At 36.2% G+C, this 27,937-nt stretch overlaps 1 protein-coding gene across 1 annotated transcript; it reads left to right on the forward strand.

Moving 5' to 3' along the window:
• Positions 1-539: 539 nt before the first annotated feature.
• Positions 540-27,820, forward strand: LOC100888537. Its single transcript, XM_030999359.1, has 7 exons — positions 540-616; positions 1,028-1,184; positions 4,591-4,677; positions 7,505-7,594; positions 21,246-23,644; positions 24,475-24,537; positions 26,897-27,820. The coding sequence occupies exons 1-7, from the start codon at positions 587-589 to the stop codon at positions 26,912-26,914; spliced, it is 2,844 nt and encodes a 947-aa protein (XP_030855219.1). The 5' UTR covers positions 540-586; the 3' UTR covers positions 26,915-27,820.
• Positions 27,821-27,937: the final 117 nt, after the last annotated feature.

Genomic DNA, 27,937 nt, shown 5'->3' on the forward strand with positions numbered 1-27,937 from the left:
TCATGGAATCCTTTCAAGGAATAATAAAGTATGCTCCCATTAATATTTAAAATAGCTTAAAGTGCTCCAGCATGTTTCTTATTTCTAATAATGACAATAATTTATTCATTAATGTTTTTAGTGGTGGATCTAAGAGGCAAAGAGGGCGTATTGTTCCCTTCTCCCTCAGCAAAATGGAATATATTGATTTTGCTTGGCAGGTATTTACTTCTTTAAAGGCCGTCCAGCGCAATGCATCCCATAAGATGCAAGTCTCTGTTCATTTCTTTTCATCCCGAATGAGAATCTTGTGATTTAACTGTTAACTAGTGTTTCTTTCTGATATACATTAACTAGTGTCAATGGTCATATCAAGAGATTTTGTTATTGTTAGATGAACTGAATGCATACTGTTATCATGTGGGCCATATGTACTGAATCACCATAAATTTGTGCCCCTCCCCCCCCCCCCCCCCCCCCCCCACCCCAAGTAAAGTTATCCTGGATACGCCATTGTGTTCTGTTGTCCTTATTAAAAAGTTTTCCTTCATCTTCTTTCTCTCAATTGCAGGTACTCTTTGGTCTCCCTTTTGGACAAGAAATTGACATGTGGTCTCTGGGATGCATCTTGGCTGAGGTATGGTTTCTTCAGAGAAAAACATTTGTGAAATATTGTATATTTTGTAAAGATGGTACTAAATAGCACAATCTAATCAATCTGAAAAGATTAAAAATATTTGCAATAGCTACATATCACTCTGTATTATCATATAGTGGATGGGTTGTCAGAATGTTAACCAAATGAAGAAATATCAATCGCTGAAAAGCACCAGCACATATGCTCATTGTATGGAGCAGGGAGTTTTATTTGACCAACTGAATCAACTCACTTTTTTCAATTTTCTTTATGCATCATCATGAATGTGGTGGGTTAAGGTTTTTTTTTTTAGATGTTATACATTTTGTATCAAACTTGATCATTAAATACATTTGTAGGCTTCAATGTTCTACCCTTCCTGTAATGTTCTTTCTCCACCTTGTGTTATAGCTGTACTTGGGGAAGCCCCTATTCTGGGCCAAGCAGAAGAAGGACCTGTTGACTCAGATGACATCACTTTTTGGACCACTCCCTACCAAAGTCTACCAGAGGGCCAAGTTCTTCACCCATTTCAAGGAATCAGTCGGACAGCCATTGTCTTTCATGGGTACTGTACAGGATTGTCCTTGAGAGATTCCTTAGGCATCAGAGAAATTATTCTGAAGGATTCTAGAAGATTCTACCCTCTTTAGTCAGATTAAATCTAATGATTACATATAAACCATATAATGATAATGGTGGCTTCTTATATACATATCCATCATTAGCACTCCTGGTGCTCTAATATTATTACCCCCGTCAAAGCTGGCTGCCAAATATGTAGCGCTCTGTGGGATATCGGGTACTCATTTACACCTGGGTGGAGAGTGGTAAAAGTGGAGTCATGTCTTTCCAAAGGATGTAAGTGCCGGGCAGGGATTTGAACCCTCAACCCTTTGACTGAGAGTCAAGTGAATGAACCACTATACCACGACACCTCCACACATAAACCCAATGGGAAATGAAACCAATGGGATATACAGATACACTAGGACCAACAGGCGCAGTGTTATGTGGGACCACTGGGACTTCAGTCCAATGGCACATAGGACTCATGAGACATAGGACCTATGGGATAGGACAAATGAAATGTAAGACCAGTAGGATGTCGGGCCATTGAGGAGAGGACCAAAATTACTTGGATCTGATACAGCCTATTGTTGCAATTAAAAGAAATGTAACCCCTACTATTCAATGAAAAATGAACCACAGAGATGCCTATTCCCCTTGAAACATTTAAAAGAATGGAAGCTCTGAAAATCTCCCTTTATTACAATCATTACCACTATGTAGTCAAATCTTTTTGATCTTCACATATCCTTCTTCATTTCCCTTTTCTTTTTTGTTTCCTCCTGATAATTCAACTTTCATTGATACCGCAATATCATTACCATGATAAGAACTGGGATTTTTTTTGGTTTGATTTAGTCTCCTCTAATATGCGGTTGTTCTATTTGACAAGCTCCTGTCATCATTACTGTTACCGCCATTATGACCACCAACATTGACCACAAACATTTTCATAATTACTATTACCACCACAATGAGTTTTTGACACTTAAGAAATATTAACAATTAAAAGTGGGTCACTGGATAAGAGCTTTGGTTTATGAGATGAGACTACTGACAAGAGGCTGTCAGCAAAAACTGAGATGTCACACATTTCATCTTTATTTCCTTGGACACAGAATTGTCGTTTGAATGGAACAGTATTAAAAATAGAGGTCAACATACCTGTATACTTAAAAGCTGCCTTACTTTCAGCAGCTCCAAACTCCAACTTGCATCAAGAGTTAGTGCACCGATTTATAAAGTGTAAAATGGCAACCTCTTCTTCCTATAAAATTTACCATCAGTTGTGTTATCTAAATGGAAATACACACTCATAAACCTTGTCTCTATGAAATTAATTTTTCATTTTCATTTCCCATCCAGATCATTGAAAAGAAAAAAAAAATTAATTCAGAGATAACTAGGGATTGACACTTGGCCTTCCATAGATCAAGGGACGTAATCTAGCCAGGTTATCTTGGGTCGCTTTTGGTAAATTTGGCCATGGAGTCCTTAATCTCTAAAAATGCAGAATAAAAGTTCCTGATTACCAACATAAAATCATCAAATATAAAGAGAGGAGCAGTGATTGGCATGAACTTGTTTTGCTTATGTAACTAGACAATGTCATCTATAAAATTCATCATTTGCATCTTAGCATTTTCCTGGAAAAAAAGGAGATGAAAGAATGTTAATCCTTCCAGCTTCAACCACTTATCTCAAAGAATAACTCTGGGTTTAATAACCCATCTGCTACGTCAGATCATCAAATATAAACACTACTTTACATTCTTGCCTTAGGGGTTTTCTTCATTCATTCATGCATGTTAATCTGCTGAATGTGCACATACTCTACTCAATAACCATCCAGATGTCCCCGGTGAGAAACAAGTTCAATAAACTGCATAATCCATGTAGTTTTTGAAGTTTAGGCTTCCTCTACCGATGCATTTCAGCATTGATTGTATTACATGCTCTGAAGGAATGGATGTTGAAAATGAATATTATCATGAATATCATACCAATGTTTCAAGTGTTTTGACAAACATGTTCTGACATGTTTCTCGACTAAGCCCTGACTTCCCCAAAGAGACTTTAACTGCTTTTTTGTGGAGTCAATTCATTCTCTCCGAATTAATATTGTATTATAGGATCGTTTCCTTCAGAAAATGAATTCATCTTGTATGTAATACTATAATTCCTTTTCGATTGACTTGAGCTTAAGTTTTGGGAGTCTGACTTTAATTTTGTTATTAATCTGTTCATCCACTTAAAGCTGAGGGTTATGTTCGTATGAAAGAAAGGTTACATTAATCATTTGGTATGAGTGTTTTCCACTCTTTCCAGAAGCCACTTGCAGAAAACATGACAATTAAAGAAAACATGGATTTTCCACCGAAGTAGTAACAATTCTTGATTGATATTCTTGCAATTTATAATAAAGCTATTTATTGTGGGTTCTTGTATAATGCTCATGCCTGTCAAACTTGACACTCCTAGTGCTCCATGATTATAATTATTATTTTTATTTATTAAAAACAAATTGCTTTTTGTCTTCTAATGAATGACTGTTCTTCAAACTAAGACAGAAGCATTCATACAAAGATTTACGCCTGATATTCAGAATCAGAATTCTCTAAGGAATGGAAAATTCAGCACTTGTGGCAATAAATAACTATTTTTATGATCTTGATTCAGCATTCAAGTAAATTATAAAATTGATCCAATTTGTTATTCTTGATCATGCAAGCATGTCTTCTTTCACTCGATAGCTCAATTATTAACCCATAAATTACCATGGTGTATGCTAGAATGCCTTCAGAGACACGATCCCAAAAGATTAACACAGAGATGTAATGTAATCAATCATCCATCTACTTTATTTGCCACCAAACAATATCTTTTCAATTAATTGTGGCTTCTGGAATCATCAAGGGAGAAATGTGAAACCATTAATGATACACTCGCACTTAATCATCATGCATCATTGGTTTAAGTTGTACAGGGAATGAATAGTACAAGAGCATTGATGATATAAATTACAACATTATTTCCATATGATCCCTTGTTCTCTATATCTGTCTTCCCTCTCCTTTTTCTTTCTATGCGCCTTATTTCTTATTCTCTCTCTCTCTCTCTCTCTCTCTCTCTCTCTAATTCTCTTTTTCTAAGAAAAAGTTGGATGTAAATATTACTGACTTGGAGATGTATAATGAGCCTGGTTGTTTGGAAAGTTATGAATATATGAAAACACATTTACTTCAGTAGTAAATATAATACACTTATTACTATCTTGATCTAAGGAGACAAAGTTTTGACATTTGGTTTTGGTACGTATGCTTATGATGATTATTTCTTTCATACAGATGTATATTATAAATAACATATTTCAATTTAATTTCTTTCTATTCTATATCCTACAGATAATTTCTCCAAGTTTGGAACCAAGCTGGACTGCAGTGACTTCAAGTTTGTCTCCTTTCTTCAAGGCATGCTGACCTTTGACCCAAGTAAGTATGGAGCAAGATACTGTAAGACCAGAAACTTTTACAAAATATGAACAATTTTGTGCTTTTTACAATTGTTGTGGCAAGAAACATTTGCAAATTTGACAAGGTCAGTGATATGGTAAATGTTACTGAATTGTTTCAGGGCATAACAATTTTGCAAATCTTGACCGTTTGATGCAGATTAAAGGTTCTGGTGTTACAGGAAACAGAAATAATGTCCATGTACTGAAATGGCATTAATGTACATTAATCTCATGCAGGCAAAGCAAACATTGTGCTACATGTTCTGGGCACTTCAGTCAAGCATTGAAAACAAAAATAGAGGTCTTTAATGAAGTATTAAATAATAATACAAATTGAAATTCACTAGAATGCGTTAATATGGGCTCCCATATCCAGCATTCCTAAAAAAGTGAAAAATCATGCTGGACGCTTTTCTCATTAAGTGCCCATAGCAAATAGTACAGTGCTTGAATGTTGTATGGAGGATTTATACTGGATTGGTGCCATGTCAGTACATATCAAAGGCCATTCTTTCATGAAGTTCCTATATATCTCACCCAACCATATACATTAAACCTTACAATGTCATTCTTGAGGAACTGTACCTTGTTACGGGAGTAATATGATGAATGAAAGTTTGTGCGACTAACTTTTTATCAACAGATTTGTACTTTGAAGTATAATAAATGTACCGTCAAATGGCCTATGGAAATATAGACAATATTAGATCATTTCAAGAGTAACTACCTCACAAGTATTTAGAAATGGGAGAAGAAAACAAATAGGATTTTAGAAGAACTGAACTGAACAATACAATGTACATGATAATGTGACTGAATATTCAAGGCATTACAAATGACCAAACAGCAAGTACCAAGTTTTAGATTGCTCTCTTCTGATTACTCCTTGCTTTGGTTAAAGAAATAAGCTTCTAAGAGGGGGTAATTCTGATTTTTCTTTTTTTTTCTAACCAACAATTCCTTGTTTGATTTATAGAAATATATGACCTGACCATCAAATGTAGATCAAAGAACCTTTGGATTGATGAACATTCCTCAAGCTACTTTTTGGAAAATATCTTCATTATTTTCTGTACACTATATGCACCCTGTATTGTAGTATCATTATAGGTTAGGGGTAGAAAATGAACTTTTGTGACTTTGATATGAGAAATGGAAACATGTCTACCTATAAAGCCTTGTGATAAATCAGTGAAATCTTTATTTTGTCACATTTTAACACAAAAGTACAGCCAAGACAAACGGCATTCTGTCTTACTTGCATTATTTACAGAGTTTTCAGAGAAAATATCTGCATATTTAATGGTTGGCTGTAGCTTGAACCTTATTAGGAGTAGTTCTTTGTTGAGAGGTATTTTCCTAAATCTCACATTTGAAAGCACCATGTTTGATTTTTGTTATATGATACAGTGATTATATACAATGTGCAAACACGTGAAGCAAATCCAAACTTGAAAAATACCATGAGCCAAACATGTAGAACTTTCAAATGCTTTTCCAGGTTTTCTGCTTGCGCCTTAACACCATAATTATAAAGAAAGAAGGACAAATAGTGCAGAAAAAAAAATTCTGAGCCTTTGTTATTTCTATGTATTTAATAAAATATTTCATGAAATAGCACAAACGAGTGCAAGACTTAAAGTTGTACTGCATAGATTTGCTCAGAGAACTATGTTGGTTATTCACCTTTACTTAATAGATGAAATGTCTTTTATTGAAGGATACATTCTTATGGGTTGCTAAGTTATGGAGTGCAGGTAAATTGCTTTAGGTTGATGATTGAGAAGTGTCTCTTGAAATGAAGTTTTTCTTTCTCCCTCTTCAATATAGGAAGGGTATTACTTGAAGTGTAAACTTTAAGGTTGGCATGTTCACCAATCTGCCATAGCGAACTAAGAACCAAGGCAAATTCTTTTGATAATTACATTTATTCTCCATTTTTTAAGGGGGGAGAATAGTAAGGATAATTTTGGTGGGTGTAGACTTTTTAAACTGAGTTAGACTTAAACATTATGGAGAGCCATTTGTAGCCTTAAAATGAAATATATTCAAAAGCGAAAATTCAAGTATTTTAGCCTTTTAATAAATTTCACATCAAGAACATAAAAATCTCCTTGATAATGGAAAATATAAATTATCTGAGTCAACATTTTATGCCTTTTAAAATAACTTTTACAAAATATTTTCAAAGATGCCAATGGCTTTTCATAATTGTTAAGTCCAACTTAGAGATAAGCTCAACTTAGTGTGAAACATTCCCCTGGAGTGAGAGGGCACTGAAGGTATTATCAAAATAAATTTTTGCTCAATAACGATCTGAAATGAAATTGTCATATAAATGTGTATGTCTCAAGGATGGCATGGGGAAGAAATAGGACATTAACAATGTAGCAAAGAAGGCATGGGCTTGTAAAGAACAAGGGAAACAAGTGCAGATACATCTATAAGAATTCATGTCATACTTTTATCTCAGATTGGTGTAAGACAAAGATGAGGCATGAATGTGCTAAAGATATAATTTCCTGTTGGGTCCCTCCACATTAATACAATGTGTATCCTATTTCATTGTGTTTCATTATCTTAAATCGTCAATGTCCTCATTATATTTTGATGACTTTACTTTTGTAGTTTGATTGTATTTTGAGTTGTTGCAGTTGTTCGCCTTAAAGGCTTTTTAGTCATTTGTGCACTCTTGTACTATTCTTGTTGTGGAAAATAAATTAACTTAATGTGAGTATCATCTACACAATATGGATTCTCAAAGTCTTAATCAAAAGTATGTATTTCAATATTTGTTATTACAGGTGAGCGTATGTCTGTATCAGAGGCTATTCAACATCCGTTCATGGCACCAGAGATGGCCATCAAATATGTTCTTCCGTTCAAGATAAATGGTAAGATTACATGTCTGTTTGTCCGTCATGCTGTCTGTCATCTCCTCCCACGATTCCTGTCACTCTATATGTTGGACCCCACCCTTCTCTCTTTCTCTTTTATGTCTTTCTGTCTGTCTCTGTCTCCCTCTCTCCCTCTCTGTTTTTGTTTCTCTCTCATCAGCTTTCTTCCATCTTTGTCCTCTCTCACCTTATGTCTCTTTCCTTGAGCTGTTCTTCTGTCTTTCTGTGAGCTGTCCTTCTCTGTGTATCTTTCTGCATATTATTATTAGCTTTCCCAATTTAAAACTAGTGGGTTTTTGTTTAGCACTTACGTCTGTCACATTTGCCACTCCCGGCCCTCCCTTATAAACATTCTGACTTTCTGGCTTTAGCATGAGTGTCTTTGCAGTACTCGAGCATACCGAGGAATGCATTCCTGCCAGGAACCCGTTTACCTCATCTGAGTCAAATGTGACAAATGTCTTGCCAGAGGTTAGAATATGGAGTTCTCTATGATGATTTACATTTTGCAGAATTCATTTGATGTTATGTATTTGTGTGGGTTTGGAGATTTTGATTTGTAATCCTCCCCACCCCCCTCTTCCTCTGTCTGTGTCTTCTTCTCTTTCGCACGGACCAACAGAAGAACAGCCTTTGGCTGAAGTTGGTGCCGTGCAAAAATAAAATAAACTGAACTGAACTGATCTTTTGGGGTGGCTTGAGATGGCAAATACCTTCAATGTTATATTACAAATATTGAATGCATATTCCTGTTCAATATTCACCTTCAAATTCAGAATTTCCTCTTGCAATTGTATTTCAACCTTGTCCTCAAGTGTTGGTGCAATATGACATCACTCAGGAAAATTCAGAAGTTTTCGGTTCATGCATTTTGTTAATATATTGAACTCTGGAGCACTCTTTATTTGTATAATAAGTAATTTTGATCCGCTAAAGATACACAAGTGGGACTTCAGGCTCAATATGTTTTGAGGGGATTTGATTACACGACAGTCCTTGTTATTCATTCATTTACCGCATGTGGATTGTCGATTCATGCTCCATGTGCTAAAATGATGGCTAGTCTATATCTGTGGTTCAAGCCTAATGTACTGTAGTTACAGGATAAGAGAGAAATTAAGTACAATATGGAGTATAGGGAGGTTGATTAAGTTTGTGTGTTGAAATGTGGGTCATATTAGATCAGAATTGATTCTGTGGTTAATCTTTCATAATAACTCTCATTTACCCACAATCAAAGCATAACACTGATTGGCAGAAATTTGCAAACTCAAAATAAGATAAAGAAAAGGAGTGAAGAAATACAGAAAAAATTTATTTGTCGGAAATCTCAGCACTTTTCCCCAATAGGTCATCCATTAAATGCTCTCGCAAATGCTATTCACTCCAATCGTCATATTTCATTGTTGTCATATACCATACATGTAGTTATTAATTTATTTGGAAAATGTCATGATTATGGTTAAAGGGATCCGGTAATTTTGTCTTAGATCCTTTAGAAATAATCCTTGATTTAGCTCATGCTGCAATGATAATTATAAGCCTTTAGGTCAGTCAGGAACTCCATGACTTTTACAAGCCTGTCTGATTATCAAGATATTAATGATTTGACTTACAAATTTTGAAAACCGTTCGCCCCACGGTTTTCATAACACTACAGTCTATTGGGGAAAACGAGTATGGTAAAACCGGTCACTCAAAGATTTTTTACTTTTTTTGAGGCACTTCTTGATCATTTTGAAGCTCGATTTTTTTTAGGGCTTCAATATTACACCATATCACAGACACTGGTAAGATGTATCTCAGATTTAACATTGTTAAACAATCCCTTTAACCTAGTATGATAAGGTCCTGTGCAGTTCTGGACATTACATCGTTGCTCAACTAATTTCCTTTTAAAAAAAAAACCTGAGTTACAGGAATGATGGAAAATGAAATTTCACCAAATCAAACTGGATTTACAGGAAATGTTCAAGGCTATAGTAAATAACTGGTATTTTCCTAAGCATTTAATAGAAAAAGTTTAGTAGCTGAGTGATGAGCCAAAAACGTAAGGAACACATGATCCCTTTTTCATCTCCTTCTTACTGATGGAGATAGATTTGTCAATTGGGGGATCATTTGGAGTGTTTGATGAGATGTGACACTTTATAATGGACACATGATAGACACGATGAGAGGAAATGCTTATGATATCCACAAAATCATGACAGACCCTTACAAATCCACTTCTCCTCTAAAACCCAAAGCGGGATCGATATCCCACAATACTTGGTCCACCGGAAACAGGTGACTTATTTGTCTGCCATAATTGGCGGTCTCTAAAAGTGCTAGCCTGAGATCGGATTCGCCGCAGAGCTGGCTCACGATGCGTCCCGAGGCAAATTGACACTTGAATTGGATGGGAACTGGAAAGTATTCTACCATCATTGATGGAACCCGATAGTACAGTGGGGCAGCATGTTTTGACTTCTATCAGTCATCTTCTATATTCTAGCTCTCTTGATGCGTTCCACCGCTTCTTTCCTCCTTGTTTCCGTTGTGGTGATGATGTGTGGGAAATTAATTTTCTCTGACAGCTCCTCTCTCTATAGATGGTTGAGGTGGATGGCGGAAAGTGCAAAATGTCGGGTATCGCCCCATCGTATAAAAACACGGTGAGATAGCCCGAGGGTTTCTTTCTTTCATTCTCTATCTCCCTCTCCAGTTAAGGTTCAGGTGAACATAGTCGAGCAGGTGTTACATTAGATGTAACACGTTCTTCTCAAGACAGATGTCGATATTCGGTAATGTGACACTCTGAACAAGTCTGGACAAAGCATTGAATGTGACCGAGCGAGAGAGTCCCGCAGGTCATTGCCCTGCAGCGCCGCTTCTTGTGAGGCCAGACGATGAACAGTGCATTTTTACCAGTGCTTTTCATATTGCAGGGTAGATGAACAAATCACTTTTCATGAAAGAAAACTTCATCTATTTCCTTCAAATCAAGAAAATATCAACTAAAACCCTTTGCTATTCCCCGAGTTGAAATAAAACTAAGAAGTGCTAAGAATGAGTTCCTGTTTTATCAAGCTAAATTGTCTGATAGGGAGTGAGATACGAAGGAAATATGCAGTGGCTGATTTATTTCTATATAATTAAATAAATCGTCGCTGTTTTCACGAAGTGACGGTAGTGAAAAAAAATTGCATTCACTTTGCGTTACGATTTTCCTCACTACCGTCACTTCGTGAAAACAAGGACGAAATGTCAAATTTGTAGATAATATTTATGAATTTATTCTTTTATTTGTCTATTCTCATCTGCCTTTTCTCATCTGCCTTATATGGTATTACATCATCAAAATTCTCTTTCTCTCTCTCTCTCTCTCTGCCTCTTTTTAAAAATTTAATTTATTGAATCTGTTTAGATTCCTAATTTGTTCAAAGATTGAACCTGTAGAGGCTTATAAAAACAAAATATTATTTCATACCATTAAAAATACAACCCCAATACCTCTTATCCTCTAGCTGCAAAGCTATGCAATCTAACTTGAAGCTTTAAAAGCAATTATCAATAAAAACCAATAAACAAATAGATAGCAGCTCTAATATTTCCTAGCAACTGTAATGGAATTCGAAGTCATTAACTGTAAATTGCTTAATTGTGATAGCATTAGGGCCAGAATTATCTCTATTTTAGGAGAATGGGAACCTTGAAAACGTAAGGGGACAAAAGAAGGCTAGAAGACAAAACTAGTTCATGAAGAATGTAAAAACACAAGTTATCAACACTTTTCATATTTCTTTTCACTAGGTATACATTATTTGTGTCAAATATTGATTGTACAGCTATTTCAGCATCTTGGTGGAAGGGCAAACAGGTGGTTTCTATACAGGGAAAAAAAAGTTTGGATAGAAAAGGTGTGGAATTTTTGTCTTTTAACCTAGTAACGGCGTATATTGTTCTAGAAACCTGTTGATGCTTTGTACCCCCCCCCCCCCTCTATCTCTCTCTCTCTCTCTCTCTCTCTCTCTCTCTCTCTTTCTCTTTCTCTCTCTCTCTCTCCCTTTCTTTTCTTTTCTTTTCTTTTCTTTTCTTTTCTTCTCTTCTCTTTTCTGTCCTCTCATGCTGAATTTCTAGTAACTATGTTTACATTTAAATGCACACGTAGCCTGCATTCTGTTCCATATCTCTCTCTCTCTCCCTCTCTCTCTCTCTCTCTCTCTCTCTCTCTCTCTCTCTATCTCTCTCACCCTCCTCTCTATAATTGTAGTATATTTCTGGCTTATCATATTTCTTCCTTCTCATTTTTCCTTTTTTCTGCATTTACATTTTTTTCCTTTTAATACCCTCTCTATAATTGTTTCATTTTCTCTCTTGTCATTGTCTTGTGCTAGATATTAATTTTTCAGTCAGATCTTCACTGTAAATCTGCCACGTCGTTTCTGATCAGTGATAATAATAATAATAATAAGATACAATAACAGTACTAACATATGGTCACAAGTTTATGAGATAATATTATGGTTAAAGTCTTTATCTGGCTCTAGATGAGCGTGCCTTCTGCCATCTGCATGTGTCAATTATTGATTTCTGTAATAAAAAAATGCGTAATTTGTACATCAAAATTGAGATCAAGGTTAGTCCTTTTCCTGGAAGTAGAGCAAGAAAGATCGAGTCATGCCCAGATGGGTCAATGTTATTGGTTTGGTTTGTGATGTATGTAGTAGAGTCCCAGGTCTCATCATCTACCAGGGGTTTATAGCTTATTACTCAAAATGATCATCATTGTCTCAAAGGTATGTTGTAATTACAAGGTTTTGGAGGTTTAGAAATAAAATCGGATTAGAGCATCAAATGATGAGATTGACTTGATATGTTTTGTTTTAATATTTATTCAAAAAAATGTTTGAAAATTTCACCTTTATATTAAAATATCAAATGGTCAGACTGACTATTGTTATTCCATGTTCGTTTCAAGCAGTTTAATAGTTCCAGAAAAAAGTGTCTGGATTAAGGCAACAGATGTTTGGATTAACATTTCATCTTTCAACTGATGATCCCCCTGCTATAGGACATCATTGCGTTTGGAATCACAAACCTAAAAATTAAACAACATTTGATCTTCTGAGAACCAGGAGGGCATTTACTCTGATACATTGAAGAAGAGTTCATGTCTCAGGGTCTGGCTTCCAGCAGACACTTTGTGATATCAAGCGCCCTTTAGTCTGACGGTCCTCTCCACATTGTCTCAGTGAACTCTCGATGTTGTCCTCCTTTTCAGGTTCCATTAACCCCTGTCTCAGATATATGCTCATTGATCCATGTTGGGTCTCTGATTTGCCCCAGAATCCTCCTATAGACCCTTCTATACTGCTTTGTAGGTTGGAATAAACATTAGCCTTGTGACATTTCATGGTTTCATGAAGCGAGTTGTGTAGAGATGCTTGAAACGATAAATTCAATCAGATGAAATATAGCGAGACACAAAGTGAAGGCCATGGGCATATAGACGTTTGTCTACATATCGTCTGTTTGGAGCCAGAAGGACGTTAACTTGTATATTTTAACACAGAGTAGATGCCCTTCTTGCTCTGAAGGGACATATATGCATTGTACCCCAAATGAAATGCTATTCAAGGCTGTGTGATTTACACAATCACAGAGACTGTTGAAAGATCAACTCAAGGGTTTTCGTGATCGTGCTGTAGTGGTTAATTTATTGATTTTGCACGTGCTAACCTTCATAATTGGACCATTAATTGTTGATACACAAGCACCATAAACATAAACTTTAAAAAAATACATTGGTGAATAAATCAATTTGCAAATATAGATCTCTTTGTATGGTGATGTATTGTTTATGACAGCTCTGCTGTATTGCCTTTTCTTTGGAACTGTATTCAGGAAGACAATACATCGTTTCATTTGCTTTTGTTCTGTTTAGATAAACTAGAACAGCTAATATACAGTGGCCTAATTTTCATGATTCATCAGTTTTCATGCCATGTCCTTTGATTCGTAGTAGGCTGTATGATGAATAAACATCCTTGCAGACATATCGTGTTGTGCAGTAATAACTATAGAGGTATTGTGTCACAGTTACAAGTGGATCGAAAGGAGACTATTTTAATACTCATTCAAAATATGTTACAGGGAAGAGATTTTTTCAGTTTATTGCAAACTCATAATTGCTTTCAGTAGAGTGGGGATAATTTAGACATCACTGTCAAAATGACTGAATTTAATGGTGAGATTGTTAAATATTTAGAAGCCTAGACTAAATAGGGGGATGATTCCAATTTAGTGTAATTTCACAAACATCACACATATCTGTTTCTGTTTGTACCTTTGAAATGCACATACAAAGGATAAACAAAACTCTTAAATGTCTCTAAAAACAAAATATCTTGCATTTCTCAAAAATCACACTTTTACAAGTGGATAATGGGAAAGCCCTGATAAGAATCTCCGGAAAATTCATTTTTTTAAAAGTATTTTATCTTTTTTCAAGCTAAAAATATTGGTGTCTACTGTCCAGTTCAGCTGAATACTAGCGTTATTTGTGCATTATGAAGATATAGGTTACTTTTTTTAACTGGAATAAAGATATGATATGTAGGTCAAATATGTATTTTGAGGAGAAATTGGACCAAATATGCATCTAGAATTCAATTAGTGATGCACAGATATCACGGATATGCATTAAGAATACTGGTATTGACAAAACAAAAAAGGCCTATAGAAAATAAAATAATGTAAAATTCATACTTTTAGCCTTGTTTATGAATACATCTACCATATGTCTGTTCTGATTCTTATCTTGCGGTATGTGCTGAAAAGTGAAAAAAAACACCCAATTTTTATATTAATAATTCTATTGTCATCTCTTGTTGCTTGCAATAGATCATGTGATGTACTGATGCCGACATTACAAGGATAATATATAAAAAGAAATAGAAATGGTCATGTGGCATTATTCACAAGAAGAAGACAAAAGAAGACAAAAATATATACGAACTAGGAAGAAATGCAATATTCTTTGATTGTAAAGATGATACAATATAAGACAACTAGTTTAACATTTTGTCATAAACAGAAATCTGCACGTAACCCAGAAAACAAGTTGATCTCAGAATTTGTCATTACAAAACTTTCAGTGGCTAGACAAGTAATGAAGACATAATTTGAGCTGCCTAAAGGCATTTTTAGCTTTCAGACCTTCAAATGTTTCATCATCATAAATATATGAGATGTTTCTCGGTCACTCTAAATATACATTTTCATTAAGCAAAGGTGGAGTAAATACTTTGGCGAGACAAATAATGAAAACTTTATCACATATCAGTTTGGTATTACCGGTACTCCATCACTCTTCTTTTTATGATCATATTTACATTGATGAATAAAGGAAACATTCGTTGTAGAAACCATGTATCATCCATGCATAACACATTCAAGTTTATTGGTTTTAGTCTGATATTGTATTAATGTTTATATTTTTATTTTTTGTGGTGATGGATCTTGCATTCTGGAAATGATGACATGATATGATCATTGACCTTTATTTGAAATTCATGATTGTTTTACCGCTCTACAAATCTTAAAGAATAAAGTCATTTTATATCGCTTTCTTTTGAGGGAGCATATCACTTCACAGAAGAAATTTGCAAAGTTTTGTGACAGTATGATTGTAGTGAATAATGCAACATGAAAGACAGCAAAATTTGTTTGAGTTCGCCCCTCCCCCTTCAAAAAGGTTTAGGCTTGAAGTTGAAATGGACATCTGTTTGCGAGTTGACTTTGTGAAGATGTAGTGAACATGATGGATATGGGATGATGATAATAGTCTTATAGTCTCTAGGGACGATTCATGCTCTAGATACTCCAAACAGAATTCATCTTGGATGCATGCATCCCCCTTTCTCTTTTTATCTTAATGCATAATCCACGCTCTTCAACTTTCTTGACTGTCTGTCTGTCTATCCAAAGCGACGACCTCTTTGTTCTTCCTTCCATGCGTGACAATAGACTAAGAGCCCTCTCATGACGTAGTCTTCACATCAACAACAACAAAAACAAACCCATGGCCAAAACAATCGTACCAGTTCAAGCGGAGATAAAGAAGAAAGGAGGGGGATAGGAGGCGAGGAAATAGGTCAGAGACAGTTGAAATTGGGTCAGACTGTCGCTTGGCCTACATCTCGCCACGCATCATCTCATCATCATCATCGTCACCGGCGTCCTTTTCCTCTGCTACTCTTGAGAATCTTTATGCATCCGCAATAATGCACCAATTTGCAAATGAGTTGAATTTTTCCCCGTCACGCTTCAGAGAAAGACAATCAGAATTTGGGGAGCAGAGAGATGCCTCTAGAGGGGTTTTTTCCGAGTGGGACGGCGATTTGTTAAGGTCTCTTCCCCCCAATTCTATCTCTCTATGGACAATATTGGCTTGGTTATCAGTGGTCTTGCTTTAGGCGGTTGGATGATGGGCAAAGGAGCCATTATGAGATGACAAAAGTGTGAAAAAAAGATATTAGGTTTGGCTGGTAGCAGGGCTGGACACATCTTGTTGGTTTGATTGGTTAGTGGCATGGTTAACACCTAGGGATAGAAGATTACCATGTCTAATTGTTACTTTGTCATTGGAGATGAGGTTTGGTGTACGGTTGGGGATCCTAATCATCTGAAGATGATCATACTTAGCCTCGGGGTACAGGGAAGTAAACACATACTATTTTGCAGCTGATACAGATCTTGGAGAGTTATAGAATCATGGAAATAATGCACAGAAATTGGTTATATGTTTGTTCTGAAGATAACACATAATGTTGATAAAATAGGAGAGGTCAAAAAGATATTTCCTTTGTTTTCTAAATATTTGGATACACCTTAGAGAGCAGAACACAAATTGAAAATCCATAATTTTGAAGGAGGGGGGGGGGGTACATAAGCACACTCTTGTATTAAGTTGTATATTGTACTTTTTGGGGCCAATATTTGTCTAGCCAGGCAGATCTAGATCTGCCACTGACAATCATAGTAATCAACTGGAAGTGATATAAATTATATACATTACAACCATCAGAAATTACTCTGGGTAAAATATGAAGATATATTAAACCTGACCAAGAATATATTTCAAAGAATTTTCAAAAGTCATAGATCATTGAACTCCTTTTATCTAACTTTTTATAAACTCTTTCTTGATATTTTATCTTTTCCAGTTCTTTTTGTTTTGTTTTTGGTTGTTGCATGGCTTAAAATTGCTTCAAGAGAAATAGGGCAGGAAATAATGGCTGATGGCCTATTGCCGTTTAAACCAATCCAATGCAAATCAATCAAATTCATTTTCTTGGCAGAATTCAGGCTAATGAGAGAATCTTCATAGTGAAGCTTTGCTTTATATGAAGCATCTTGATGTATCGCCACAATTTCCGCCTAATTTCTCTGGTTACCGGCGCTGTTAAACCACCCCCTGTACCCTAACCGTTCTCCAAAGATTTGTTTATAGAAATCCATCCCAGCCAATGCACGCTCTACTTCTCTCACAAGACCAAGAATATTAGTTTTTGTACTCTTAACGTTCCCCAGGGGGGAAATAAACCCCATTTCTTGACAAATCTTGCTCCAAAATGTGTAACTCCTACCTGAGGTATAAAAATTCATAAGATCTCTTGATCTCAACAAGTACAATCCATCAGTGATCATTCAAACCCCCTCTTTCCTTTCTTGCACTCTAATTTCGATTGCTCTGAAGGGGTTTTCCAATTTTTTTTCTCTTTTTGCTCTCACTAATTTGCGCGAGATGAGGCACCAACAAGTGCAGTGACTTGTGACTTGCGATATGCCCTCGGGCGTATCCGCTTTACTACGATGCTAGAAATGGAGAAGGAAAAAAAAATGCCTTCCTTACAGATCTGTGCAAAGCTGACCCAATTTTGGTTGTCTAACGATCCTTATATTGCTCCCCGGCCTGTGGTTGTTATCAGTCTTATTTACTCATCTAACCCTCATGGGTACGCTTAGTTAATTTAGCTGGGCGTACACAGATGATACCAGCTAACATGATACGGGGTTACAGGGGAGACGTGGCGGGGGTAAATCACCACCCCAATGAAGTATAGTCCCCTAGGCGGATAAGAGTCTCAGCAATACTACCCCTTATTCATCTGCACCACTTGTCTGAAGTGTAGAGAGAGAGAGAGAAACATTCACCACTTTAGAAGTGTTGAGTAAATGGGTCAAGTAATGTGTCTAATTGTCACCCTTGCTTAATGAACCTGTCAAGCCTTTTTTTCTGAAGGCAAGGAATGTACTAGGGCATGACACTCCAATGTACTTTGTTATAAGAGCAAGGTATATCGTATACATAGGATGAATATTTCCCTAAAGAATCCCCTGCTAAATGAGAATTTGAATATGAATATATTTCATTTATAATGAATACATTTCATTTATAAGAGAAATATTCAGCTATTTTTGTTCTTTTTAGGTAGACGTGATGAGAGCATTTTATGAAGATTCTACCATGTTAGACAAGTACTGTCACTTTAATTTTATTTATATATTTATTCTTTATTTGGGGGTGGGGGGGGGGTAAATGTTTTTTTCTATGTTGTTTTTTCTTTCGCAAACAGGTTGATTAATCTTCTGTATGAGATTTATGCAAGGGAAAGGTTGTTTCATGTCCTCTCATATTTTACATCACAAACTTTATAAGAAACTTCCGGAAAATACCAATGCACTTGTTTAGTCATCTGATTTAGACGATGAGCTTTTGTCTTCATTGAATTTGAGCAATGCAATTATTAATCAATTTTTGTTTCATATAGGTGCTATGTAAAACCCTGTTGATGTTCACAATGCAACCATCCCCACCAAGCCTAAGTCCACCTGTCCCCCCCCCCCCCTAAAAAAAAGTATTAACGTCATTTCAAAAAGTGATGTGTAATTCTGTTGAACTTGCTTCAAGGATCAAAACCAGACTTATAATAGACTTTAGAGTTTTATAGGCTAAATGATCCTTCAGGGCATCAGATAAAGTCTGCTATTAAATGCTGAGTAATTTATATGTTTCTTGGTTTAGTGACTTCATCATAACAATCTTAAAGGAACTCTTTATATACATGTACTTACGACTTTGCCTTTATTCATTCACGATTGTTTTGGGGGTTGATGAGTCAGTATAAAAAAGATTATATTATATGATGTATACATAGTATTAATTATCCTCTTGTTTATTCTGAAACATGTGACCTGTATTTATCAAATGTCCAGTAGTTTTTCTATTCAAGAGAAATCAAGTGAGAACAAAAAATTATTTAAATGGAAGACGTAAAAGAACTTAGTTGGGCAAAGAATAAAAACCCAAAGATAAATTATAAGTTAGTTGTAAAAATTGTTCAATAAATGATTATTATGAATTATAATTAATGATAATACAGTTTTTGATGCTTGGAAGTCCTTTTTATTTTATATCATGTTTGAATGTGTGCTAGAGTAGTTTAGTTTAAAACATTGAACATGTCATTTCCAATCCATTTATACATTGATCTTTTGTATCTGATATATATATTTCTACTTTATAAAACACAAACATAAAAGTTCTTTAGTCTTCTTAAGACTGAAGGATTTGTTTTCCTCAAGCCCTAGGGGCAGTGGGGGGGGGGGGGGTAGTTGGTGAGGGGCATCTTGAAGAGTACCAGTAAAAACTTTTCAAACAAAGGACAATATTTGGTTTCTTCCCAAGTATAATTAAAACACTTGTTGTGTCTGAATCATGATACCCTCTCCTATAAACTAGTTTACATTGACATTTTATCTTTTTAACAAGCTTCTAGTCTCTCTTTTTTCCTTTCTCAAATTAAATAGTCTTGAGAAATAGGACAAGTAATCAGTGTTGTGGTTTTGGAAACGCTTGCACAAATAGTGCCAAAGTTGACGAGTTCTGCAAAAGCTATTATTTCACCCTCCATTAACGATTGCTTCGGTATAGACAGTTTACCTTGTTCTTGAAGTAAACCACAACTAGGCTGTGTATTTGGTTTAATGAGATATAAAGAATCTCTTTCAATTTCCCCTCACCCACTTAACAAGGAGAGAAATCAGTTTGCAACAAAGTTTTATTCCATTTCTAAGGTCTGCGGTAGTTTAAATTCAGAATGTTAAACATTTGTTTGATTATTCTTACCTTCTTTGTTGCGATAGATCTTTTCACTGTACATTTAACACATTTATAGCTGTATCTCATTCTTCATGCATGTCTAAAAAGCAGAATTGAGGTATTGGTTCGGGAAAAACAGAGCAATCCATCCCATAAAGGCTTCGTTCTTATCAGTGATATGACAAAGACGGGGATGTATGAGGATGTCATGTTTTATTTTATTTTGCTTTTTTTTCTTTCAATTTCGTTCTCTGTAGGTTTTTAAAAAAAAATTGATGACACATATTTATAAATTAGGTCACTCTTGATTGAAGTTAGTTAATACATGAATTGGGTCTTTCTCAATTCTTTTTATATTAATTAAAATTTCCAATCTATTAACCATAGTAAAGTAGAACACAAAGTTAAATACTATCTTGATCTATATATTTGTCATGTGTGGTTAAGTATGAAAAGATAATTAACTGTCAAATGGCCTAGTTGAAATGCAGTCATTCTATGAGTCATGCTAGGTGAGATAACTTCATCATTAGATGCTCAGTAATTGAGTTTGATGTCCAGTATCCAACCCGCCAACCATCCAATCACTTATGAATAAATCATTACAATATAGATACAACTAATGGCATACTAAAGCTATACATTTATGTAGGCCTGTGCTATGGCGGCTAAAGACAAAAAGTTATTGTGTTAGTGTTCTAATTAAAAAGATGACCGATGCATGCCATTAGAATGCATTGTGGTTGTTCTCAGTCTCTTTTCATGCCAACATGCACATGAATTTTGAAGCTACCGCTGAGATGGTTGCCGCTGTGTGTGCACTCAAGCGCATCAGAGTCCTCGAAGACCGATTAATATGTCAAGCTAGCTCACACGATTCCCGCGAGGTTGTCACAAGGAATCTTCTTTGAAGTACTGTTGTTGGACATCACTTGTCTGGCCTCATTTGCTTGCTGTCTATCTGTGTCTCCTACATTCACTCACTCTCCATTAGTCTCTATACCTATATTCTCTTCTTTTCCTATTGTCGATTCTTTCTCTTCAGGTTTGTCTTCTTCCTATTTCTTTTGTATTGAACAATGTTTTTTAGATAGAAATGATATGTTTTGAGAATAAAGGTTGAAACATACTTCAAAATATTATTATTATTATTATTATTCATATTGTTACTATTAACTGATTTTGACAGGAAGAAACACATACATGAAAAGAATATCCTCTTGAAGTAATGAAGAAAGTTTAACATTTCTTGGCATTGGTGTATCTGACGTATCAGTTGCCAGCAGGATGAGTGATGACATTTTTGTTTGTTTAATGATAAAGGTACTACTTGGATGAGAGTTGAAGAACTTTGGACATCAGAAATAAAAACAGGATACAGACTGTAGAATTAAACTGTATAGATTATAAAAGTTATGTACTAATTAGTACTGACACAATCTGTATAATTGATGTACTTAGTATATGTCATTACTTTTTTATCTCCATCAACTGCAGGTTCTGAAGCAAGTGGGACATACTCTCCTGTTGACCTGACACCTTCCATGTACACCCATACACCCGCTGGTACTCTTGATTCAAGGAACAAACATCTGACGAGCCTTGAACTCCTGCACCAGGGAACCAGAGTCAGTGGTAGCACCACCAAACAGAAGGTCATCCATGTGGTTGCACCCTTTGAGCCGAGCAAGTCGAAGGATACAGAGACTCCTGGAGTTAAGGTGGAGCCAAAGTCAGAACAAGGTGATGGTGGTGTTGAGCACAGTGAGGGGATGATTGGTGGTGTCCGGTTACCTGAAGCTCCTCGGGAAACGATCAAGAAGCCATCGGTGGGTTCCATTCGTGTGCTGAAGAAACAAGATGCTTCAGTGATGACAAAGAGCTCATCATCAGAGCACCAACATCCTCAAGAACCTGTTCTCAAGAAAAACGTGTCCAAAAGATCCAAACAATCCTTGAAAATCCAGAAAAAGCCTTTGAAAAAGCCAGGTGATGGTGGTGTTGAGCATGGTGAGGGGATAATTGGTGGTGTCAGGTTACCTGAAGCTCTTCAAGAAGCAACCAAGAAGCCATCGGTGAAATCCGTTCGTGTGCTGAAGAAACAAGATCCGCCAGTGACCATTCATGTGCTGAAGAAACAAGATCCGCCAGTGACCGTTCATGTGCTGAAGAAACAAGATCCGCCAGTGACCATTGGTGTGCTGAAGAAACGAGATCCGCCAGTGACCGTTCATGTGCTGAAGAAACAAGATCCGCCAGTGACCATTGGTGTGCTGAAGAAACACGATGCTCCAGTGATGACAAAGAGCTCATCATCAGAGCACCAACATTCTCAAGAACCCGTTTTCAAGGAAGACAGGTCCAAAAGATCCAAACAGTCCTTGAAAATCCAGCAAAAGCCTTTGATAAGCCAACCGCTTGCTCAGGTTGAATCTGATTCAAAGCCATGCCATGCACATGGAAAAGAAGAGCATCTAACTGGAGTAGGGATGCTTATAGATTCTCCTAAAGAAGATGATCCGCTAACACCTGACCAGACCTTGAAAAAAACAAAAGGTTCAACTGCAAAATCAAAGTTGAATATCTCAGAGGAAGAGACATCTGGTCCAGATGCCAAGTCAGAGGGTACCCCTGGGAGTCCGGGAGAATCAAGTCACCAATTTAGGTACCTGAAGCAACAAAGCGTAGCAGCAGTGTCACACAAAAGTAAATCACTGGGAGTCAACATGAAAAAACTTTGCAAATCACCAGTCATGCTCCCAGAGAAAAGTCCAGCAAGTAATTCCAAGAGGAAATGGGATAGGTGTAAAGGGACATCTGAATCAAGCAGTGATGTGAGGAAAAGTGATTGTTCTTCGGACAGCAAGGGTATGCTGATATGTGATGAGAAGAAATCAGTTCATCCAAAGAAGGATGTTACCCTGTTGGTCGAAAGAGTTCAAAAGAAAAAAGCGCCTAGGGCCACATCAAAGGGGAAATCAGAGGATCCCTTGAAAGGGCACCATCAAAAATCATCAACATCGAGTATAGGGCATAAACAATTGAAAGGTCAGGAAAGAACTAGTGTTTATGAATTTATTGTCACTCCTGAGACGAAGGGTAAGAGATCTGGGAGTAGAAAGAGAAGTCTTCAAATGGCAGGTGATAGTGTGGTCAAAAGGTCGAGGAGAAAACATGTGGCATCAGGATCAGATCTAAATGCAATGAAAGCCCATCCAGTGGACAATTCTCTTGAAAGCTCAGAGAAATGTCTTTTAGAAGCATGGAATTCCGACTTGACTTCCTCTGAAATCAAACAGTCAGAAGCAAGGTTATCATCCTCGTCAAAACCATCGTCTGTACCGACTTCTTTGACATCTAAGATGTCCGTCCTTTCCAGGTTACAAGCAGCAGGTGACAACAAAACAATCGAGCATTCTGTTCCATCGCCATCAGTGGCATCATCATCATCATCATCTTCTTCCCGGCCATTATCTGCTAAATCCTCATTACAGAGTTTTAAGAGGTGGTCTTTAGAGAGCAGCCCCTTGCAGCCTGACCAGCCAACTAAAACTGTTGTAAGATCAGAGAGAAAGAGGGGTGCTAAAGCAGCTCATGAACATTCTCCTGGGACAGCGAAAAGGAAGCAAAAGGCTAAACTTTTGCCTTCATCACCATCATCATCAGAATCACTGTTGTCACCCGTTGGAATGCCATCATTATTACAACTTTCATCACCTTCATCATCATCATCATCATCACGTCCTCTGCCTTCCAAGCGTGGTACCAAACCAAGACTTTCTCCTGTCAAGCAATCCTCTCCAGCTTTGCAAATCAGGAGACTGTTTACGGGAGCATCATCTTCAAGAACACCACCATCACCTCAGCAATGGAGGAAAGCATCTCCCAATGTGCAGGTAATTGGTAGCCCATTCGTGCTGTAAACTTATAGAGATGTGTAACATGTTATCACCTGAGTATGAGCCTAAGACATAAAGCCCTACCCCTTCAGTATTGATTTGAATGCCTTACTGGCTCTCAGGAGATGATGTTATCAAATGAAAAATTAAAAATAAAACATTTTGAAGGAATGCAAAGATTATATCCATATGATCTAATAATAATAATAATAGTGGGTTCTTGGAAAGCGCTCATATCTGTCAGACTTGACACTCCTGGCGCTCCTGATTATTACCCTGGCTTGAGCACGGCTGCCATTACGGGGCTCTAGCATTTCAGGGAATTAATTCCTGCCAGGTACCCAGTAGAATCTAGGACATGAACTTGTTCTGAAAATTTATCTTCACTGACCATAATGTTTAGTTTTGTCAAATACAATTTTGAAAAAGTTTTGCATCCACATTGTTAATTTATTCAGTTATGCCTTTGATCTGATACAGGAAAGAACTGTAATTTTCTTTCTTAATGAAACATTTTGAGTCAGATTGCTTCACTGACACTTTCACCTTGTCACTGGAGCATATGAGTGAGCTACATTCATGTTATGTTCTTAACTCAGACACTTAGCTGGTATGCCTAAACATCTCTGCATTTTCTACCAATCAACTTTTTTCAGCCAAATTTATGTAGTTTCCCACAGGGTTGACTATAATACTCCTGTTAAATGCAGGCATAGGAATGTGCTATTGGCCATAAATGATAAATCTGACCAGCAGATCAGGTAGACCAAGTATTGATCTGTTTTTTTCTGTCTTTAATACTGATCACCTTGAATTTGAAACCACAGGGCCAGAGGAAAGACATCAAAGCAACAGAGGCTGAACTACATGATCAATCTGATGAGGAAGATGTAAGAAAACTTGTTTTGTGGTTTTGTGTATTTATTTCTCTTTCTTTATGTCTATATTTTCCTTTACTTTCTTCTCAGCCTTCTACTTTCTTATTTAACTGCTTTACTCTGCGCCTCGCTTTCACTCTCTCTTTCTCTCTTGCCCCTTCCCCTTGCCATTGTCTGTATCCATTAAAAAGAAATCCAATCCTTTCCACATTTTATCACACATTTCTTTCCCTTTTAATTTCTTCCATATATTTCTTTTCCTCTTCATATACAAGTTTCTTATGGTAATGATTTGTTTTCACTCCTAAAATTATATTCTCTCTGGTTTCCTCATTTATTTTTAATCTTCATTTCACCTCCTGTATTTCACCTTACTATGTGTTACCCCTTTTTCTATTTTCTGCTTGTTTCCATCCATGAATGTATTTCCTATAGTTTTAAAGCTAGCTCTCACTTTGTATTCATCTAATTGTAATCCTCTCCTGCCAGCAACCTGCTATTCTCATTCTCACCTGAGATACATTTCCCTCCCATTTTTTCCTTCTAAGATCATTATTTTCATGTGCTCTAATTGTATATGTTTCCTCTTCTTGTTCCCCTATGGCAAATCAATTTTTGTTCTAAATATTTTTGTCCACCCAAAGGTGTTCAGGAAAATTAAAAACGATCTAAAACTAAAAATTGATTTGCTCTTTCACTTTTGTCCTGGTTAGTTTACTCCAATCTGTTTCCGGTTTCTTCCTTCTTCTTAAGTATCTGTCACATAATGCTGTTTCAGACAGTTAAATGGTCATTTGGTGTTTTAGTCTTAACTAGTAAAGGTAAAAATTAAATGATGATGATGACGACGACGATGATGATGATTTTGATAGTGATGAGGAGGGATCATAATGATGAATATGACATAAAGCAAAGCACTATGATATCATATACAAAAGAAATCATTTACTAAAATGATGACTATGATTATATATATAGAATAGAAAGCATAAAAAGGGAAATTTGATCGATGTATAATAACAGAAATGAAAAAACGTAATGGCTTCTTTTTTTAAACATAGAAGAAAAAAAGATTTTCATCCATTGTAAACTGTTGACCAACTGTTCTCAACCATTAAATATGCAGTTGTGCAATTTTTCTCTTAAAAATCTCCCACACATTTGTTCTTGTCCTCACCCCCCCCCCCCTCTCTCTCTCTCTCTCTCTCTCTCTCTCTCTCTCTCTCTCTCTTTCTCTCTCTTTCTCTCTCTTTCTCTCCATCTCCCCCTCTTGCAATATCTTTCTACTTTTTCTATCTCTTTCCATACTTGTCTCCATCGTTTTTTTTCTCTCTCTCTCTCTCCTCTGTCTTTAGCCTCTAACTTTCCGCCTCGCTATCCATGACAATTCTTTCTTCATCTTATTATGATATATTCTAGTTTCACCCATTCCGCTCTGAAAATACAATCCAAATCTAGGCCAAGCAAAATGAGGATTGATCTGTGAGGTTATTACTGTACTTTAAGGCCGGCCATGATACCCCTCCTTTCCTTTCTTGTTGCCGTTTTTTGCTGGAAATTGAGCCAAAATGTAGGCCACTGCCCCAGTTTTTTCCTCATTCAAGAGGATATCATCGAAAAATGTAACGATTGTGATGGATTATTCAACCGCAAGCCATTTGGAAGAATAGCAGATTCAGTGAATGTTTAGAGAAGGTCATGTTTCTTGCAGTCTCTAAGGTGATGTGTGGGGTGTTTCACTCACCGTTTGATCCAGAAAGAAAGCCAATATTGATCCAACATGCACTATAGGGTTTGATTTCCAAGCAGATCATACCTTAATCCTTCCAGATCCATGATACGTGATCCATGACTCTTTCTCTACCCCTGCGACTTTTGTGTTTTTACTGATGACAACTTGATCAAAAGTGATTGCATTACCAAGATGAGATGTCTTTCCCCAGATACATATATGTATACATGATGAATTTCACACTCCCAATACTCCCCTAGCTGCTCCTGTTTCCCCCCTTTCTACATTAACAGGTTGTCATTGCGTAATTAAGATACTGCTATTCCCGGGGGCAAAGTGGCTCTTAAGATTTGTCACCAGTAATGACAGGTTTGAAGAAATCATATTATCAGTATGTTGAATTGGAGACTTGTGACACTATGTGAAAGCTTTTATACAATTTGTTTGTCTTTTCAAAAGGAACCATTACCCCAAAAAAGAGTTGTAGAAAGAAAAGAAAATGGAGAGATGAAATATATTTGAATATTAATATCTGAATTGGTTTTGTGTATGCTTTTACTTCATCAAAAAAATCAGTCCTATTCTTTTTTAAAGTTTAATTCTCTATACTTTCTCTCATCTTCTCTATTTTGTATACAGGAGATATTACTTCTGTGATACTGCAAGATCTGAAATATGCTTACGCCTGGTCTCTCCTCTCAACTCCTGGACTCCTACCAACTCCTGAACTTCTATCAAGAGATAAAACCGTCTGTATAGAAAGTGAATAGAAGAGACATGGAATAGCATCTAGTAATCTCTCAACCGACCATCATCTTGTCATCGACATTTATTTATTGCCAGAGTGCCCTTGCCTGCGCATATACGCGTAACTTCACAATTCTGATAAAACGAAACCTGCAAGCAACACAAAATGTGCATCTCTATCTCTGTATAATCTCTCATGTTTTTATCTTTATATTGAATACAAATCTTTGAAATACTAGATGGAGTAAAAAAAAATTCATTACTTTTAAAATTCTATCTTTCTAATCTTGATTGTGATTTGTAATGGTGCAACGTCCTTATGAAGAGGATGTGAACAAGGATTAAAGGGTATTTCTGGTTACTGTAAAACAGGGTGGATTAGAACACAAATTTTGAGTTTTACCATGGTATTTATTCTTCTTCAAATTTCTGGGAAATGAGGCAGACCTTCTTTCACTTCCTGTAAGTTTGATAAAGCAAAAGGGTCTCTCTATTAAGTGGGATAAATATTGTATCAGGAAGCTTTGGAAATGTCCTATTCCTATCAAACCTGGTTGCTATTTATCCTGTTTTAAACTATGTAATTTAAAGGTCTAGATAGCTCAGTGCTTTTTTAAGATTACCAACTAGTGCCTGCCTTTAAAATTCAATTATTTTGACATGATTTTACATGTCCCCTTTTGTAATTTTGTACATAATAATAATTGAATGTAAATAGACAATTTTTTTTAAAATGAATTTGATTATTTTTATTATTTGTAGCTCTAATATATATGAGGATTTTGCATTATTAAAGTCATTCCCCAAATCAAACAAGTGATTTTCTTTACCATGTACTTTGTGTGTGTGTGTTATTGGGTTTTTACCAGCGTGTATCAATCAGATATGATTATCTACTTCTGGGAACCAACCTTAAACATCACCATCTGAAAA

This window comes from Strongylocentrotus purpuratus, unplaced genomic scaffold, assembly GCF_000002235.5.
Source record: "Strongylocentrotus purpuratus isolate Spur 01 unplaced genomic scaffold, Spur_5.0 spur5_scaffold_5, whole genome shotgun sequence".
NCBI lineage: Eukaryota > Metazoa > Echinodermata > Echinoidea > Camarodonta > Strongylocentrotidae > Strongylocentrotus > Strongylocentrotus purpuratus.